The sequence below is a fragment of the Strigops habroptila genome, chromosome 1, assembly GCF_004027225.2.
Source record: "Strigops habroptila isolate Jane chromosome 1, bStrHab1.2.pri, whole genome shotgun sequence".
NCBI classification, from domain to species: Eukaryota; Metazoa; Chordata; class Aves; order Psittaciformes; family Psittacidae; genus Strigops; species Strigops habroptila.
This window is the reverse complement of record NC_044277.2, coordinates 130,415,521-130,434,480: the sequence shown is the minus strand read 5'-3', so window position 1 is coordinate 130,434,480 and position 18,960 is coordinate 130,415,521. Positions and strand designations below refer to the sequence as shown.

Below are 18,960 nucleotides of genomic sequence, written 5' to 3'. Positions count from 1 at the left end.
TTTTTTCTTGCCAACTGCAAATAACCCAGAAACCTAATGTCTTCCATAAGGAAGCCAGCACACCGTGGCTGTTTTCAACACTACTGCATGTATCTCTGCTTTCTTCTGCCCCAGTGGTAATTCAGAAGGTCATGTTCCTACTCATGCAAAGTGTAACTTGCACAAGTTAAGGCCTGCTAAGCAAGGACTTCCAGCTGTTTCATTCCATAAGCATATAAATATTTATACCACCCCAGGGTTCCTTTCATGCTGAAAATAAAGGTAGCACTTTTCTGCTGTTAAAATACATTACCCAGGAGATAAATGACTTAGCTCAGTATTAGGAAGATGGATGAGAGGGGTGGAAAATTGACCAAATAATATTGGTTGGAAGATCCACCGAGTCCAGAGAGTCCTACTGTTTACTTGAAACTCCTGCTGGGAATTGACATAGAGGTTGAGATTGCTGTGTTTAGCTATCAAGAGACAATTCATTAAAAGTGGTAATAAATGTGAAATATAATGGTTGACACACACAGTGCTTCATGGACACTAGCTAAATTTCCTAGTGATGGGTATGGTGCACCAGGGATTGATTATAACATCCAAGCAAGATGAGAATGGTGCATTTGAGGGACAACTGAGGGAGAGTTTGCACAAGTGACTTGCTCAGGGCCACATGTTAAATGAGACAAGGAGTGACCTCTGTGGCATCTCTGGTGCTCTACCCCCTCCTGTCCCACCTCTTTGAAAGCACAAGTCCAGATGTATCCTGACCTAGGCTGCTGGGAGTAATTTCCCATCCACTGCACTGGAGCAAAGTAAATGTCAAATAGGTAGCATGGGGGGCTCGAAGCTGAGGTGCCAGTGTGGTGTCTGTCGCCTGAGTGAACTGCGATTCTGCAGCATGACCCTGTAGTAGCCTCTCTGTCCCAGTTCATCTGCCCAACCATAAAATGAGAGATGGTAATGCCAAGCTGCTCTTTTCCTTTGTGATCAGTGCAGGTTGCTCAAGCAAGGGCTGTGTAAAGGTCTGATAAAGTGCTGGGAGGCTTCATGGTTTATTGGCAGTATGATGAGAATGTCTTTTGAGTCAGTCTGCTGAGTTTTAGGGACTCAGCTAGGGTGCTGCCTTGCTCTTCAGTACGTGTCTCTTGGGGGTCCCTTGCATCATCCTCCTCATCTGCCACTGGATTTAGATGAAGCATGCTGAGTGCAGCCTGGTTTTCTTCCAGAGAGAATTAATTATTTCACGGACCATTCAAGATTCCGATAAATGAAGCGTGCCTTGATGTCATTTTAGAGTAATATCTGTGGTGAAATCAGAACTCGTAAAAATTGGGAAAATACATAGGACTCGTCTTTGTGGTTTGCTTTATTCAGGTTGATTGTTGTTACCTGTGGTATAATTACCACAAAAATACATCATGCCTAAGTGGAGTTTTAATGAAATAATAATTCTTCCCTTAAAATTAAATTATTTTAATAGAACATAGGAAAATAAAGACATTCTCTATCCCTCTTCTTTTTTTTTTTTTAGTAATTATTATAGGCAATAAAAATCCAAACTGAACCTGATTGGCTTTGCACGATTATTGTCTTTCCTGATAAAGAAAGATTGATTTTTGATGTTCACTTCCTTGAAATTGATAAAACAGGCAAGGAAGAGAGGAAGAGCCTTACAAAAAATCTCCGTCTTGGGGCACTTTATGTGGCTAGAGTACAATTACCCAAAAGGGTTTTTGAGAATGTGTCTGCTTGGTGAGATGCTGAAGAGGGAACACCGTCTTCCAGAACAACCATTGTTAATGTCCTCTCAGTATGAGAAAGCTTTTGCCCTCCCGGTGCTCCCTGTTGACTTGCTGCCAGCTGCTCAAGTATGTAATGTATGTATGGGTATGCTTAAAATCCATTCCCATATATGTGGAAAGAGATGGTTTGTACAAATACATCACATACATGCCCCATATGTGCTGCAGTTTGGAATCTCAGAGGGCACAGGGAAATGAGGATTTGAGCAATTTTAGAGGATGCCAGAGGAAAGGCAGGGAAATTGAGAGATTTATTTGTTCGAATAAACCTCCCTGTTACTGAATTGTTTTAATGCTGCACCTGTTTCTTGCTCTTCCCCTCTCCCTCTTTTGCTGTTTCTTTCATGTGGGCAACAAAACCTCCATGTCCAGTGAAATGGAAGATTACAATTATGCATCAGTATTCCTGTAACGTGGCTGATCAGTAATGTCCCCTGGGAGTGTTGCAATGAATATCTGACATTAATTGGCTCAGTACCTGTATGTCTGACCTTGCAGAAATTTAATAGATCAATTCTACATGTTGTTTACTGATAAAGAAAACTTCCTCAGGGCAGGGGCTGCACCTTTGGACATACCTGCACCGCTGTGACAACCAGAAGCAGCAATCAGACTCACTGGTTTTGGAATAAGAAATAAAATAATAGAAAGAGGGACCATAAAGGGGTTTCTCTCCCTTGTTTTGCCAAGATCTGTTCCTCTGCAATTTCTGGCCCTCTTCAAGTCTTTGTCACTGCCAGATACCCTACACTTGATGCACAAATGCTGTTTTTTCTCCTTTGAGTAGTACATGTATTGCTTCATACATGTTTGACATACTGAACGATGTAACTAAACCAGGTCAGAATTAGAGGAACAGCAACTACTGGATGTGCTTGCGTAGAAACAGCAGCCTCTTTTGTATCGCTCACCCTCCTGTGACTGAATCTGCCGGGAGGGTCTCGCAGGGGGCTGCGAGCCGCTCTTTGGCGGTCTCCGTGTGTCAATGTGCCCTGCTCAGTCAGCAGCAAACCCTCATCTCCTGCGCTGCTCAGTCAGCTGGCGTTAGCAGCTCTGTGGATGCCGGCTGCGTGTGCAGAAATGAATGATTGTTCAGCTCCCTTCCGTTTCGGGGAGCCGAGGGGGAGAAAGGCAGTGTCCAAATCCCAGTTTAGCTGAGATTCACACGCGGGGCGGTCACTGGGCTTAACCTTCTGCGAGGATGCTTGTTTTCCAAGTTAAAAAGTTGTTCGTAGGGATTCGTACGCGGAGTATTTCAAGAGATGCTCACACATTGCATGCCTATCCCACTAGGTTTATTGCCTTTGTTGAAGTACAGGAGAGATGCTTTACAGAAGGTGTGTTCTGCCTCTGTATTACCGGAGTGCTGGGAGCGCTTGCCGCTTTCTGACTATTGTTACCTGTCCCCCGCTTTATTTGACCGGCTGGGCATTAAACAAGCCATCACCTCGGGGACACGGAAACCCGCATCCCCAAACCCGGCTCTTGCGAATTAAAACCCAACGCATGCTGCCGAGTACCGCTCCCAAAGGGGAGCCCGTTCCTCCCCTCTGCCCCGCAGATACCCGCGGCGTGGGGCGGCCCCGGGCACTGACCGCGCTCTCTCTGTCGCTCTCCCCCCTGCGTACGGAAGGCGGACGATGGAGGCGGCGGCGAGCGGGCACGGGAGGAGGCCGGCGCAGCGCTGGTGCTGCGGAAGGTGTGGTCACGCAGCCCGGCCCCCGAGCGGCGCGGGAGGTAAGGCTTCCGCGGCTCCGGGAGCGCGGGGCTGGGCCGGCCGGGCCGGGCTCCGCGGCAGCGGCGGTGGGGCGGGCGGGGCGGCGGCCCCCGGCTGGGCGATGGCCCCCGGGGGGCGCCCCTGAGGGGGGCGGCGCGGCGGGACCGGGGCCATGGGGAGCGGCAGGGTGCGGGTGCCCGAGGCGCTGGCGGGCCGCGGCGGGGAGCGGCCGCTGCCCACCTTCGACGTGCCTTACTTCAAGTACATCGACGAGGAGGATGAGGAGGACGAGTGGAGCAGCCGCTCGCAGTCCTCCACCGAGGATGACTCCGGGGACTCTCTGCTTTCTGACAGATATGTGGTGGTGTCGGGGACGCCGGAGAAGATTTTGGAGCATCTGCTCAGCGACCTACACCTGGAAGCCGCCCAGGACAAAGAGACCGGTAAGGAGCGACCCCACGGGGAGGCGGCGGTCGGGGAAGCACCCGGCCCTAGGCGGGAGACGGGAAAAGGACCCGGTCCCGGTGCCGGTCCCGGTGCCGGCAGAGCGGGTCTGCGCGGGGGTCGCTCCCAGGCGGTCCGGCCGAGAGCCGACTGCCAGCCTTACGTTCAAGCTGGGGCAACGTGAAGAGGAAACCTCGAGCGTGCGGCAACCGGGAGGTGGCAAAGCGGGGCGCCTGGGTCAGGGGTGCCGGCGGTGAGCGGGGCCGCTCCGCAGCCGCACACTTAGCGCAACTTGAACGTCTTTTATCTCAGGCTGTCTCTGCCGCTGGCTGAGGAGTGCCTTGCACTGCACCCGTGTCTCCTCAGGCAGAGGCTGCCATTCCTCGCAGCCTGCAGCTATGATTATTTTGATCAGAATACTCGCTCTGCGCTTCAGTCTCCTGGCTAACTACTCGTTTTGCCACCACCCCAGTACTTTGGCACATCTTCTGTTTCACAAGCACGGTTTAGAAAATTCTTTATAACGTAGAGCACAGCGTATAGCCAGATGCTGTACTTCTGGGTCTTCAACCAGAGACTGTAGTTTGTTCCAGCCTAAAGCAATAATTATATCGATCCGGCTACTTGACATGCGGTTTAATTTTCAGGTGGATCTCTTGGCTGTATGCACTGCTTGCTGTCACCAAGAGCTCCTGGGGTAGTTTATCAGAAGTGCCTGCAACCTGCAATTCATATAGATAGTTTTAATGAAAGCGGCCAGGCTGGTGAGACTTTCGGAGTTCCCGAATACTGACAAGCCGAAGAAGGCAGCTGGCTCTAAATGGGGCTGTGCATTTGATCGTTCCCAACAGGGTTAAAACGTATACTGCTGCTGCCTGTATATATGTCTCTCTACAAATGAGATTACCGAGAATAAACACACTTTAATCCTTTTAAGTGACTGAAAATATAAATAACATCTGCAATTCCCAGAGGAACGTCTCGGAACAAGTCATTAGTTTAATGTGGGACAATAGGCATATTCGTAGTGCTGATGTGTGAACGCTCCAAAGAAACGTACAGAGTGTCTGTTGGTGATATCATTACGGTATTCCTAGTGCTGCTTTTGTCTGCCTAGACATTAATATTTAGTGCAGAGAGAGGCTGTGATCCTTTTCCTTCCACAGATGCCCTCAGACTAGTTCTGGGAGCAATTTACTTGAGCCAGATCTCGGGCAGTGTAGTGAGGGTCCTTCCTTGGCTCTTTAAGGTCAAATGTTGGATCCAGAGTAAGTTTCCCATTAATGTTTATGAAATGCAGATTGAGGGACATTAGCTGCCTGCCTTCTTGGTCTGCTTTTTCTTTTTTTTTTTGACTAAGCTCACAACCTTGCTGGAAAACAATGAGATTTTCACTAGCGATATGCATTATATTTTAGTGTTTGTAAATATAAAGCATTCCTTACATGAAGCATTAGATGCTGTATACATACTCACGTGTACTACCTTTTCTTTCTTTTCCCTTTGCTGCCCTCCCTCCCATCACCAGGAGGCTGTTCATAAGCCTGTTCTCATTGTTGCAGAAAGGGGCTGCTAAACTGCCCTCAAAACAAATGCTAAACCACTACTTGGCCTGGTTGTTAGCAGATGGTAATGTATTTAAAGGTTGATTGGCTTCCCCTCACCTCTTTTGCCTTATCCTAAGAGCCTTTAGAAAGAAGCAATTAGCTCTGCCCTGTAGCCAGGGTTAACTGGATCCCAGGGGCAGAACAAAGTAGCTGTGGTTTCAGTTTTTTGCCATCACAAAGAAGTGTGCCAAACCTTGCCCAGTGGCCTTCCACTTCCGTAAGGGTAGTTCCTCACTTACTGTTTTCTTCTGACTTTATTAAGCTAGTAATATAGAACTTCATCAAAATGGAAGATTTTGGGAGTTCTGTTTTGCAATGTTCTATGTGGTGGATGCCCCTGTAATATTTTTTATCAGTCTGTTTTGCAGACCTAGTGGTGTTTGGCATGAGGAAGTATGGGATATTGACTGTACACATGTACCTCTTTGTGTGTGCACCTGAAGGCATCCTTCTGCTGTTTGTGTGCTTGGATTTGCTCTTCTTTGTATTTTCTGTAGTTCCAGTCTGGGCCATCTCAGAGGACGGTCGTGTTGCAGATTCCTGCAGGCTTGTGTTTTAGCAGGCATAGCTTTGCAGAACATAAAAAGACAATGCTGTTGTACCCAGCTGCTGCTCCTGTTGTCAGTTTGCCAGTTGCAGGGTGAATTCCTTGGCCTCCTGCTTTCGCTGCAGTCCCCAACTCGGCTTGCTTATTGGTGTCTATAAAGAACATGAGAAGGAGCTGTTCTTACATACACTGGTGCATGAGAGGCTGTTGTTCTCTTTGACCCTTTGCATTGCTTCCCAAGGAGCAATGCTCTGCATGTTTTCATTCCCACCCTTTGTATAACAAATCATAACTGCAACTCTCTATGGTCATTAAAAAAAAAAATCCACTATCTCCTGAGGCTAGGTTTCTGTGGTCATGGAACACTGCTTCTTATAAACACTGACAGTGGCTGAATGATGGACCATGTATTACTCCCAGCCATCCTCCATTTTCCAGCCCAGGTCAGCAGGTACCACTTGCAGCTGGGAGAGTAAAGGGAAGCTTCGGATTTGGTCTGGAATAAATTTAATTGGGGTCCAGCCCAGGCCTCAAGGCTCCCTTCAGCTGCTGCTAAACCTATAGCAAGATACCTTAAGCACTCTGCTGTGGCATCCTCTGCTATAATAAATGGGTGGGGTCCTGGCCTGAAGAGTTGTCCTATTGTCTGTGATGAGGCTGAACAGTTACAGCAACTGAGAACACTAAAGAGGACACTGGAGTGTGCACAGCTAGAACAGTCTGTTGCTCAGATGACTTCTGTAGGCATGGATGTCTTGAAAGACTGAGGTTTGTGAGACTCTGTTAATCTTAACATACTTAATAATTGTTTCATTATTGAGGTTGGGGTTTTTTTTGCCAAACCTTTTTTGTGATAACTATGTCAGGGAGTATATGTGAGTTCTTGTGGTGTCATCTTAAATTTGGGCTTGCCAGTAACAAAGGCTTGCCAGCCTTCCATCTCAAAGGGTGAAAGTTATCATCTCATTTAGTTGTTATAACCTGCAGTGTACCAACCTCCAAGAAGACTGTTCTTATTTCCTACCATGAGATGGATGGAAATTTTTAAATATCTCTAACCAACAGCTTTTCTGAGTCATCTCTAAGGTTGTTGGAATCACTGGGGGATCTCTGCTGAGTGCATACTTTAGAGGGCAGTTTGAAGTTTTAAGAATTGAACAGAGTAAGACACTTCAAATATGTCAGTTTCCAGGCAGAAAATGCAAGGCATATCTCCTGAACTAATCCTCATCAAGGATGGGGATTTGAACAATTAATCTCCAAGAGGCCAAATCTGAGGTCTCAGGATCTCTAATCCCTTTCCATTGACTACAACATTTTTTTCAGAATTGTTGTCCTTTTCTGCAAAAGCTTGTATTTCTTGGGCATTGACACCATTTCCTTCTCTGGATATTATTCTGATCTAGCCTTTGTAGTATCCTCTGACTGGTCTTTATTCAAACATGCTGTCTTGCCTCTTGGTGGTTGCACTCAATGTTTGGCAGCCTCTGGAATGACAAAGTGGTTATCACGTCCACCGCTATTTCTCCAGACTTGCCTGGATCTCTCAGACCACTTTCTTCAGACCACTGAGCCACCTCTCTCAGGCAGCTTAAGCAGAACATCTCCGAAGCACAAGATAATCTCCATCATCACATCTGATGACACTACCTGTCTTTTGCCTCCCTACAGCTGTATTCATTTTAGGGAATGAGTAGGGAGAAGAAAGTGATTTGTGAAGGTCTTTGAGAGCAAAAAGCGGTGGGAAATGGAGATCTGGAGAAAGGATGTAAAGGAGGAATGGTATGGCTGGAGCAATATGATATTGTTGGTGTTAACTGATGAATCTTTCTAATGGACTGGGTGAAAATGATTGTAGCAAAGTGGAGGTGTGATACTTTTATTAGGTTATCGTGGAAGTTAGGATGGCAAGTGATGAAATGCATCATTGGAGCTTGCCAGTAACAAAGGCTTGCCAGCCTCCCATCTCAAAGGGAGGAAGTTTTCCTCTCACTGAGCTACTATAACCTGCAATGTACCAAGCCCCAAGAAGACTGAAGTGACAGAAAAAGAGGATGAATCCTAATGACATAGCTAAATCCTGCAGAAAGGTGTAAGTATGGTCTGGATTTCTTAGGAACAGGAAAATAAAGGAATAATGACATTTTGTACCATGCTGCATCACCTTATCTGGGACTGTGCGTGATCCTTGAATTAGTGGGAATTCTCCTGTTACACAGAAGTAGTTTTAGCTTTAAGATCTAGGAGGGGCCTTCAGACCGTGTCTGTCGTAGAGGTGCTGTGTAGTGAGGGTTACTTTTGTTTAGTCCGTTCTGTTTCTACCCTTGCACCAATGGCACTGCTTTGATGTTGGGTAGTGGCATCCTCTGCAGAACTGTGTGTGACCTTTTAGAGGAATGGTACTGTCTTGCGTGAACTGATTGTAGTCAGCTGCTAAATGATGTTGCGAAAAAGGGTTACAGCTTGGCCTTTTCTAGGTGTGTCTTCTGTTTAATAATCCAAGAAAAAATATCTGTTTGCTTTTTGATATTTTGGGGTGGTTTTTTTTGTCTTTTAGCTACAAAGGATGTTGTAGGGACTTTTGCTCACTGTGCTTTATTACTGATGAGTAAAAGGTGTTAAAAATGTACTCCTGTGATTGCCACACAATCTGATGCATGTGAACTGATGCCAAGGAGAATAAATATTTGTCCCACACTTTATGATCCTATCTTCCAGCTTTTAGGATGGAGAGGATAAATGCCTGCTAGCCCTTCCTCTTACTAGCCCTTTATAATGAAAAGTTGCCTGTCATAATTTTGTAAACCTTTCCCCAAAGTCTTAGGAAATCTTAGTGAACTGAGTGGGCTAAGTGCGTGTTAACTGCCATGTCTATAGGAGAGGAATAAGAATTTAGCAGACTGCATGGAGCAACATCAGCTAAGAATAGCAGAAAAGCTAAAATAATAATTTATCATAGTGTTCAGTGTGAGAGAACCTGGGAAGGTTCTTGTGCAGAACCATTGCTTCATTAAGCATGAGTCTAAGCTGTCTCAAATTGGACTGCCAGTAGGTTTAGAATAAATCAATAAAATGAATAGTAACAAATCACCAGGATCAAATGTTACTCCTCAAAGACTTCTAAAGTAGTTCAAATATGAAATTGCTGAACTCCTAACAGTAGTTTGTAATCTATCATAAAATCATCTCCAGCAGCAGAGGAAGGTGGAAAAGGTGATGCCAATTAAAAGAAATGGTTCTGTTTGGGGAACATCTAAGCAATAAGGTTGTCATTTTACCAATACATTATTCCAGCATAAACAGGCACTGTAGCCAAAAGAAGCAGCTCAGCCTTCCCCGACCACTCATTTGTGTTGCTGCACTGGTCCATTGGTGCCTCTACAGCCTGCCATGTGATTCTGTAGCAGACATGAGCAGGGAGCTGGTCCTAGTTGATACTAATGTAGGAAATACTAAATTATTAGTTTTAAGATGGATCTGTTTCCTGTCAGTGGCACAAAGTTTGCCCCTGATACAGGGAGAGAGCGACAGGGAATGGGAAGTGCACAGGTAAGGACAGCAGGAGAGAAGGACTGGTGCCTTCAGCAGCTGGACTTGCTTGCAGGAGTTTGATTAGGTGCAAAACTGCAGCATAAAGCTATGACTTTGTGCTAGTAAATCAGGTGGCAGTACAGTAAAAGGAAGAAATGAATGCAGAAATATTGTACTAAGGGAAGGGAAATGTGATTTTTTTATTTATTTTTTTCCCCAGAAATAAATCAGATCTTGTGTATCCTGTAGAGCTGTTAAAGATTTGGAGGAGTGTGAGGGTATATATGGTCTCCTCTGCCTATATTTCATATTTGTATTTCCACAATGCTTTTGATAAAGTCCCTTGCCAAAAATCCTTGAAGAAATTTAAAGATACTTTTGATAAGGAAGAAGATGCTTTTCAGGACTGATGATGACTTAAAAGAGAGAAAATGAAAGGTAAGAGTAAATTGTCAGTGTTTAAAATGAAGAGAAGTTGCCATTGAAGACTGGGTGCTGCTGAGTGTGGGATGAAAACCGAGGTAACAGAATGTGCTGATAATATTAAATGGTTGAGGGTCTCGTGGTAAATGAAGCCATGGTAAATTGGTGGCCGTGCAAGAGTAAGTTCTTGTGCACCCACGTCTGTTTGAGCTGTCATGACTGCCTGTTTGAGCTGTCATGTTGTCCTGTCATCATACTGACAAACTTCGGTTGTCTCTGCAGGGTGAGTTAGATCGGGAAGTGGATCCAACTCAAAAATAGCCTCATGGAAGTACTAAGAACAGGGCAGTCTAGGACTGGGAAAATACTTCAGGAGTTAGGAGCAGTCCCCCTCAAACCAGCCCTGTGCCTGAAGAAAGATGAATAAAAATATGCATGACTGCGTGATAAAATTGCAGATGAGATCCAAGTTTGAAAAATGCAAAGTAATGCATTTTCTAACCTGGAGAAAAAGAAATCCTTATTATACATATTAAGCAGAGGTGCTGAATTGGCTAATATCATGCAGAAAATAGGTCTTTGGAGATAGAGTGGATAGTTCTTGGAAATTTTTAATCAGCGTTGATCAAAAGGACAAAACTATTTGAGACAATTAGGACAAGCAAGAACCACAGTTACACTGTTGTATAACTGTCTAATATGGTATATATGGAATATATATATATTCCTTCTAATCCCCCAGCTCAGAAAGGTTGTAAATGAAGTAAATAAAGCTTGAAAAGGGCAGCAAGGGTAATTAGAAGTATAGATGAAACACATCTAAGAATAAATAGCCTAGATCTTGTCATTGTAGAAAAACAATTTCTGTGAAGGAGACATATGGTGACCTATGAGACTATGAATTGTGTGGGGAAGGTGAGTATGGTAAGATGATTCATTGTTTCTCATAATGTGGGAAGTGGTTTTTAACACAGTAAAATTTCTGGGTTTATAACTAATAAAAACGAATTCTTATATGATGCACAGCTAAATTGTGAAACTCATTGCTGTGAGGATTTTGTGGAAACCAAAGATTGGAAGGGTTCAAAAACAAAGGCAAAATCCTGGCAAAAACTCCATTGCCGCGGTGATGTCAATGCAACTTCCTGTTTGGGAAGTCCACACTGCCAGTTGCTGGAAGCTAGGACGGTGTATCAGAGGAAGATAACTCTGTCTTTTTCTTATTTTCTTTCTTCCCCTAGATGTCCTCTGTTGGCCTCTTATCAAAGATTTGATTCTATCTTATGGGGATCTTTGAGCTGACCCAGTGTATTGCATGCAGCACATTGCAGTTCCAACTGCAATTAATCAGAATCTGAGGTTAAAATATGGTACTAGTTCCTTCCTGCGCAAGTTATCAGTTCAGTTGGCAGCACAGAGAGAACAGTTTTCTGCTGACTGGCTTTGCAAATGTCATAGTGGGGCCTGGAGCTGGGTCAAGAGAAGCAGGAGCATGGGGATAGCATGAGGTCAGGACCAAGACTGTTGGCAGTGACACTGGCTTCTGCTCTAATAAGAAGATCTGACACACTCCAGTTTTCTTCCTGTTCATTGCCATGTAGCCCCTTCTCCTCTACTGTACTTGGTTTGACCTTGTGCCGAGTAGATCTAAGTATTTTAGTAGGAAACAATTTTTGTTTCCTTTGGTAGGATTATTTTCTGTCACATTAGTGAGCTGAATCAGCTTGCAGACAGAGTGCCATGCCTGGGATTCACTACAGGCAGCGTGTCACACGCTGTGGTGCCTAAGCTAATAGGAAATGCCAGCAAGGGGAATAGTTCTAAGATGCTGTCTCCTGGCAGGTGCTCAGGCAGTTATTTCTGGGAAATTAGGACTCAGAACCTCAGGAAACCTCAGAAGGGTTTTTTGAGCTTGGGCACTAAGGCTTGTTTGGGGCAAACTTCAGAAAGACAGAGTTTGGGAATGCTGCTCATGGATTGTCTCACCATTATATCCAGTGACTGGGAAGCTGGAGGGAGCATCAGGAATGATGAGCATCCTTGGTGATCAGGGCTCTATCTTCATTATCGGGACTGTGTAGATGCTGATGGTATTTTTTCAGTTCATCACCACAAATACTTCTCATGGTGTAAGCATGCCTAGCAAAGTAGACCCTTCCAAGGAGGGAAAGGAACTGAGTTAGCCATCAGGCAAACACATGGTTTCAGTATGCGCAGGAACACCCAGGCACCATTGGACATCTCAGGCACCTAAATAGATTTTTTTTGTACCCTGTGGTAGAATGGCTTGGGGTGATGGTAGGGCCCTAAGTGTTGAAAGTGGTTTGTGTTTGAGTCAAATTTGCAGAAGAAGCAGCTACCATTATATTTTATAGTCAATTAGATCATAGTATTCTTAGTTCCTTAGTCATTTCTTTGTAATTCTAGGGTTCATTATAGCTAGTTGTCACCTTTTGCTATGTGAGAAAGTGATAAGGAGCCATCATGAAAGCCTAGTGTGAAAGCATTTATTACGAAGATGTGCATTGTAGACAATATGAGGGGTTTTGATCATCTCAGTGGCTTAAACAGAAAAGAATTGGGAAGCACAGTTCTAGCAGGAGAATGTTTTTAGGGATGAAGATCAATAATTTTCTTTGGTCAGTGAAAAAAGTTTTTAATTTTTTAATTTTTTTTTGAAGTAATAAAAGGCAGAATGTGTTAATCTGTTGTGCTGCAAAATGGAGCTGAGTGATATAAAAAAATTTGATAAAACATTTGGAAGACAAGTTGTTTCGATGCTGGGAAACTGGTAAGGTTTCTGGAAACCTAATGCGACCCTAAAGCATTTTAATCAGTTATTTATAAAATCACTTTTGTCCTATTGACATTGGAAGTCTAGGTGATAGGAATTATCAAAGTAATGGGGTTAAGTATTTCAAATATATGAAAGGTTATATGGTCATATATATCTCTAAATTAACAGATGTGTTAAGTAGCTGAGATTATAAAGAGACGTGTTAGTGTATTTGAGAAATTTTTCTGTGGAACTTTTTTCAGAACGTTGCTTTTGATAATTCCTGATTTTCTGATGGTGTTAAGCCAGGAATCGAGTATGGAAGGGATTAAAAAATGCTTCCAGGGTTTTATTTTATAAAAATGCTTGTGTTTTGGAGATAAAAAAGTAGCAGAGGTTGTCTTTTAGTTTCTGCCTTTTACTTTTCTAATCACTTGAGTGTGGCTGGTCAGCATCAAATCTAGTAGAAATAGCTTGTGTTCACGGGTCAGAAGGCTGGGACTGAAGGCAGCAAGGAAGACTGAGTCATTGCGCAGTGGTGATGCCAAAGAGATCTCTCTCAACAAGGGAGATATTGTCTTAGAAGTACGCCAACCACTTGGGTTGATTCCCTGTATGGCTTAAACACTACACTGGAGGTTGGGTCAGTTCCACGGCTGCAGGTCTGGAGATGAAGCAGGCCAGGTCTATTCTATTGCAGCTAGTGTGATATTGGTTCTAGTGAGCCATAAGAACGTCAAAGGCAAAGGTAGTCAACATCAGCTTAGCAAAAAGTCATAGCCAAATTCTGAAATGTGCCTAAATTGTGGTAACTCTTACTGACTTCTGTCTCCAGGAGATCCATTCCCCTGCAGCAGTGGGATCAAACCACCAAGTGTGAAGGTGGCACAACTTTCTAGATGCTCTCAGCTCTGTCTTCATGTTTTCCCAGGATGTGGCTCATTGAAGCTGATTAATTATAAAACATAGAGTTATCTCAAAGCTGCTGTTTCTAGTAGAGGAAAAGTGAGACCTGATTTGTAAGGGAGCAGAGAAAGAGGAATAGCAGCAGATGATATGTGGGTTGGCAGGTCAGTTAACTATAAGAGTAGGAACTGGAAATGAAAAACTGAAATATCAGTGTTGTCTGCTTCTTAGAAAGTCTCTGCAGGTCCTGTTCCTTCAATGGGAGCCACAGACGATGCAGTCCTTCAGGAACCCCAACTGTGGTGTCCTTCACCATGGATCTCCCATATTTCCTGGGTATTTCCTCATTCTCACCACTAAGCCTTGTTTTCCTTTCCTTTGTCCTTAAGGCTTTCTACTATCCTATCTTGATCTTTAGAGTCTTGAAAAACTGGATGCTGTCTTTAGTGCTCTCCTTTTTGTGTTGCTTTTCCACAACACAGATTCACCACCTGCTGGCATAAGTAGGGGTATTTGTCCATTAATAACTTCTGTGTAGCTATTAGCACTTAGCTATGGCTATTAAGCGATGGCTATTAAGTTGAAAGCTTGTTCTTAGGATACAACAAAGCACTCCTTCCCAAGCACAGACTCTCTGTAAGGTTATAAAACTTGAAAATGGTGGTCTGAATTCAGACTTTTTTGGAAGGAAACTTTCACAGAGTGAGGGAGTTTTTATGTAAGAATGCTGAAAACATAAAACTGTATGTTCACATACTTGCTGCATCTTTGAGTCCAAGAATACAGTTCATGCAGTGTCTTCAGGGTTTGAATTCCAGTGTTTCCAGTGCTCAAAGTTGCTATAATACAATGATTTTCTTGTGAGATTAACATTATCTGAGGAACATAAAGAGCGTGTTCATTCCCTGACTGCAGGGTGGAAGGATGGATTCACTGAAGACCTGTGCTTTGAGGTTGTGTATTAAGAATCTGAAAGAAATCTGTTCTTCAAAGCTGCTTTTTTCCCCCTTGTGAACTAAATTTACTCTCATGCTGTTAATTCCTCCTTCCCCCGCAATCCTTCTTAACATGCCCTGAGTTCAAACGGTTTCACGGTATTATGAAAGTAGCAGCCTTGGTCTTTTTATGAGCAAGAATGGGCCTTGTTTTGGCTATAGCCAAACTAGTTACAATCACTTTGCTAAGCTCCCGGTCATGCTGCCTGTTACTACCATTAGGTGACACTTCATTGTATAGTGTGCTGAAACAGTTATTTTCTTTCCCACCTTACCATTTTCTGTAAATCCTTGTACTCGGAGCACACCCAAGGAAATTAAGAACAAAAAGCCACCACAGAAGACCTATTTGTGAACAATTAATTGTAATAGATTTCTGCCTGTTTGCTGATGTGTAGTGCCTGATGAGGCTTCCTATGGGCTCTTAAGACTTCCCTTGTATCTCCGAACCCTGAGCTGCATTACAGCACCAAACTCCTCTGCTTGCTGTGTAGCTGAGTAAACTCAATTGCTTGAGAAAGCCTGCCTATGGCATTGGCAAACTGGTGCCAACACTGGATTACTAAGTGCAGTGGAGCTTGGCTCTGCCTTGCCCTAATGCTGGCTGGTGCCTTCTCTGTCATGTCTGAGGAAATAAGAGGGGAAAGAGCAGCTGTGGCAGCAGCTACTGAAGGCTGGGTTTGCTGTGTGCTGAATGAATTTGGCAGGGGATTCCGCTGTGGTTTGTGTTATCTTGCTAGCTTTCAATTCTAGTGGGCGAGTCAGGAGGCTGGCTGTTGGATGTAGAAATAGATGGTTGTAGTAGGAATATTTTTATGAGAGCGGACGGAACTGTCTAAAAAGAAGATAATGGAGCAGATTGTGCTTGGCATAAATTCAGAAGCTTCATGCATTAACTGCAATCAGTAAGCCCGTAATGCAGGCTTTAAATTGCTGTCACTTTTTTGAAAGAAAGGCTTGATCCAGTTTAGTATCGGTTAGGGTATATAAGACCTTTTAGGAGGGTACATGTGGTTGGCATTGGAGACAATCCTGCTTGGTTTTTTTAATGTCAATTTTGATCCTTTCAGAGATTGAAATTGGAGTAGAATTACAGCACTTTGACAGCCAAAGGTTTCTTGTGAGATGTCAGTTACCTTCACAGAGTATAGCTGGTTCTGGCAGAAAGAGCTTTTCGGAATAGCATCAGTTACTGCAATAAAGTAAATTGCTTGTCCCATCTTTTAGACAAGGTGAAAAATACCAATGTGAATTGTAACTGTGACAGCAGCTCATATCACTGTCTCCTGAGCCAGGCTGAGATCATGAGATGACCTTGTCTCAGTTCAGAAAAGCTTGTGAGATCCTTCCGAAACGAAATCAGTACTCTGAAGTGAAAATGTGATGGCTTGTTTTCAAGGACGCTGAGCTCAAAAACATTCTGGGGTGAGAGGACAGGGAAAATAGATCAATGTAAATAAAGTGACAGTGTTGATGGATCTAATTTTGATGCAAGCTAATAATAAAAACCTTTGACTTTCTCGTGACAACATTTGGGATGAACTGTGATTTTATTCCTTTGCTTGAACTTGAGCTTTGATGGAAATATAAATTGCCAGAATCAGGGATGTAATCATGGAGAAATCATGCTATCTGACCTGGGAGTGCTGGAGGCATTTATACCTCATCTTCTACTGCTTTTCAATTTCTTTCCTTTTTTCTGCACCCTGAATCCCCTTCCTGTCATCATCCCTCCTCCCACCCACAAGGGTCTGCCAATTCCCCAAGCAGCCTTTCTTTATCCCTCCCCACCTCCACTTAGGATTTAGGGCTAGTTGAACTCTCTAAGAACCACCACAGCTAAAATCAGAAAGCCAGATACTGGCTTTGTTCTTTCCCAGTTGTGAATTCAGAGCCCCAGCATCAGTACAATAATGAAACCCTTGTTGGCTTTCATTCCCCTCCCCGATAGAAGCCTTGTCCATGGGATTTTGTTTGTTGTTACTGTTAGTACATCATGGGGGATGCACAGCGACAAGCTGGAAGCAAACAAACAATGGTGAAAAACAACCGCAAACAAATAGCATTTGTCAGATCCCTTTTGTCAAGAGGTTTTTCACTCAGTCTTAAAGCAGCAGTGAGCATGCAGCATTGCCCCAAAGCATGGAAAACACCAATAACAAGCAAATGCAAACATTTTGCCTATTAAGGTGACTACAGATTCTTCTCTTATGACAGGCAAACAGATGCAGACCTCTGGCCTGCTCGAGGCCAGCCTGACTGCGAGGAAGCAGCCCTGTCAGTGCTGCAGGCTCCCCGCTGTCCTCTTCCTCCAACTGAGAGAAGGGATGTCCCCCCGAGAAGGGCCTGGAAGCAAACGGAAGCTGTGTGCTCTCTCCTTGCTCTCCTTGTAGGAGCCATGTAAGGCTTTTGGGCCACACACAGCTTGCAAATGCTTTGAAGGTGGCATCTGTGCTGGGGTTGTGTGCTCTGCCCAGCGAGGTTGCTCAGTGGCCAGGGATCCCTTCCCCAGGGTGGTGTGAGACCGTGGGGGGCTCACACATCCATCACATTGCCGTTGTGGGGCCCCCTGGACTCCTGAGATTTACTGTGGGCTGAAGCCCCAAAGCACACATAAGGAGATTTTGGGATGTGGGCAGTTGGGAAACCTTGGCATTTTGGGCAAGCTAAGTCTAAACCTATAGGCTGGGGAGGGTCTCTTCCAGCTGAAGCTGCGTCCCTCCCATGTGTTCTCCAGACCTTCAGTACTCTCCCAAATATTTCTCTTCTGTTGCAAAGCAGCAAGAAAGCATTTCCCTGAGGTCTGTACTGGGGTGGTGTCACTGGGTTGAGGCAATGTTTGTTATGGTCTCCAGTGTGATATGTTTTGGTACGTCTTAGCGGTTGCTTGTGCAGCTTATGTAAATGTTTTGAACATTTTATTTATTTTTCTTTGATGTGTGCATACAGATTGTGTTAGTATTAATGAGAATGATCTCCCTACTCAGGTGAAGGGTTTTACATGCAGATGGGCCACAGGGCATTTGATTTAACATCTCAGTTTAGAGGATTGGAATTTGTTCAGGGAATCAAGGTTAGTAAGATGCAATTTGGGAAGTTACAACTATGTTCTTGATTATGAAGAATAATAAATCTTTAATGACATTTTTCTAAAAGTGTCTAAAAAGCATGAAAATGCCACCAGCTTTGCAAGGAACGGCTGTATTGGGTTTTCTTGACAGATGGAGAGCATTGAGATACTCCTAGAAGGGACGGTCATGTATGTCTGTGATGAGGGATTTTACAGCAAAGGGCAGGAGCAGTTGCCCAAAGTGCTGCTATTTGTAGCGTTAGCAAGAAGGCCAGCTCCTCTTCTGAATCCCTGTTACCTGGGGGAGTCCTGGGTATGAATCAAGGCAGAGAGAATAGCAAAGGCTGTCATTAGACCATATACAAGTCTGCTGAAGTTCAATATTTGACAGGATTGTGTTATCTACAGCAGAGAATGGCAGCTCTGTATGACCAGGTTCCAAACTGAACAAAAAAAGGGCAGGTTTTGAACTACCTTAAAATAATTAGATGTTGTTAATAGTTTTTGAATGTTCTCATTTCAAATGAGAAGTGAATGCACCACTTCCCATGCTAATCTGTGAATCCAGAGATGCACAGCGTTTGGCTTGACTACTCATGATTTATTTACTTTTTAAAATTCAGACTTAGGCATGTGTGTGATGATTTATTTCTCCTTGTAATTGGATACAGTGATTAAATGAGCTTGAATATTATACTTCCTTGTTCTTCTGGGATGTGGGCTGCTGTGTCTTTAAAACAGCAGCTCCTAATGGAATAGATTCCAGCTTCTATATATTTACTGTAATTGGTGATGCGTTTCTAAAAACTGATTTGGAAAATTGCTTTTAAATATATGTTCTTATATAGGGAGTATTTAGCTAGCTGAAGTCTGGTACGTAATCCATGGAGTCTTCCTTTAGGATGCTTTGCTACCTTCTCTGACAGGCACTCTTTAGTGAAAAAGGCTTACAATTTTGTAACCTGAAAGAAGCTGTAGGAGGTGTTGCACCAGCAGGAGTGTCTGCTGGGCTGCAGCCATGGACAAGTGGTTGCAGTTTGAGACTGTCATCATGTAATTGATAATTCTCCATAGACTAGCCAGGGATGATATAGAAAGGATACTGCTTCTTAGTAAGAAAAAAACTAAAAATGGGTTTTTGTAATTGGCCTTAA

General features: G+C 43.9%; 1 protein-coding gene across 2 annotated transcripts in view; it reads left to right on the top strand.

Annotated features, from left to right (window-relative positions):
- RAPGEF5 (Rap guanine nucleotide exchange factor 5) overlaps positions 1 to 18,960 on the top strand; it is a 163,642-nt gene that overhangs the window by 95,022 nt on the left and 49,660 nt on the right. For both annotated transcript variants that reach the window (XM_030486562.1, XM_030486553.1), the window contains exons 10-11: positions 3,424 to 3,527; positions 3,862 to 3,950. In XM_030486562.1, the coding sequence (XP_030342422.1) occupies positions 3,424 to 3,527; positions 3,862 to 3,950 (193 nt within the window). The remainder of the gene's footprint in view (positions 1 to 3,423; positions 3,528 to 3,861; positions 3,951 to 18,960) is intronic.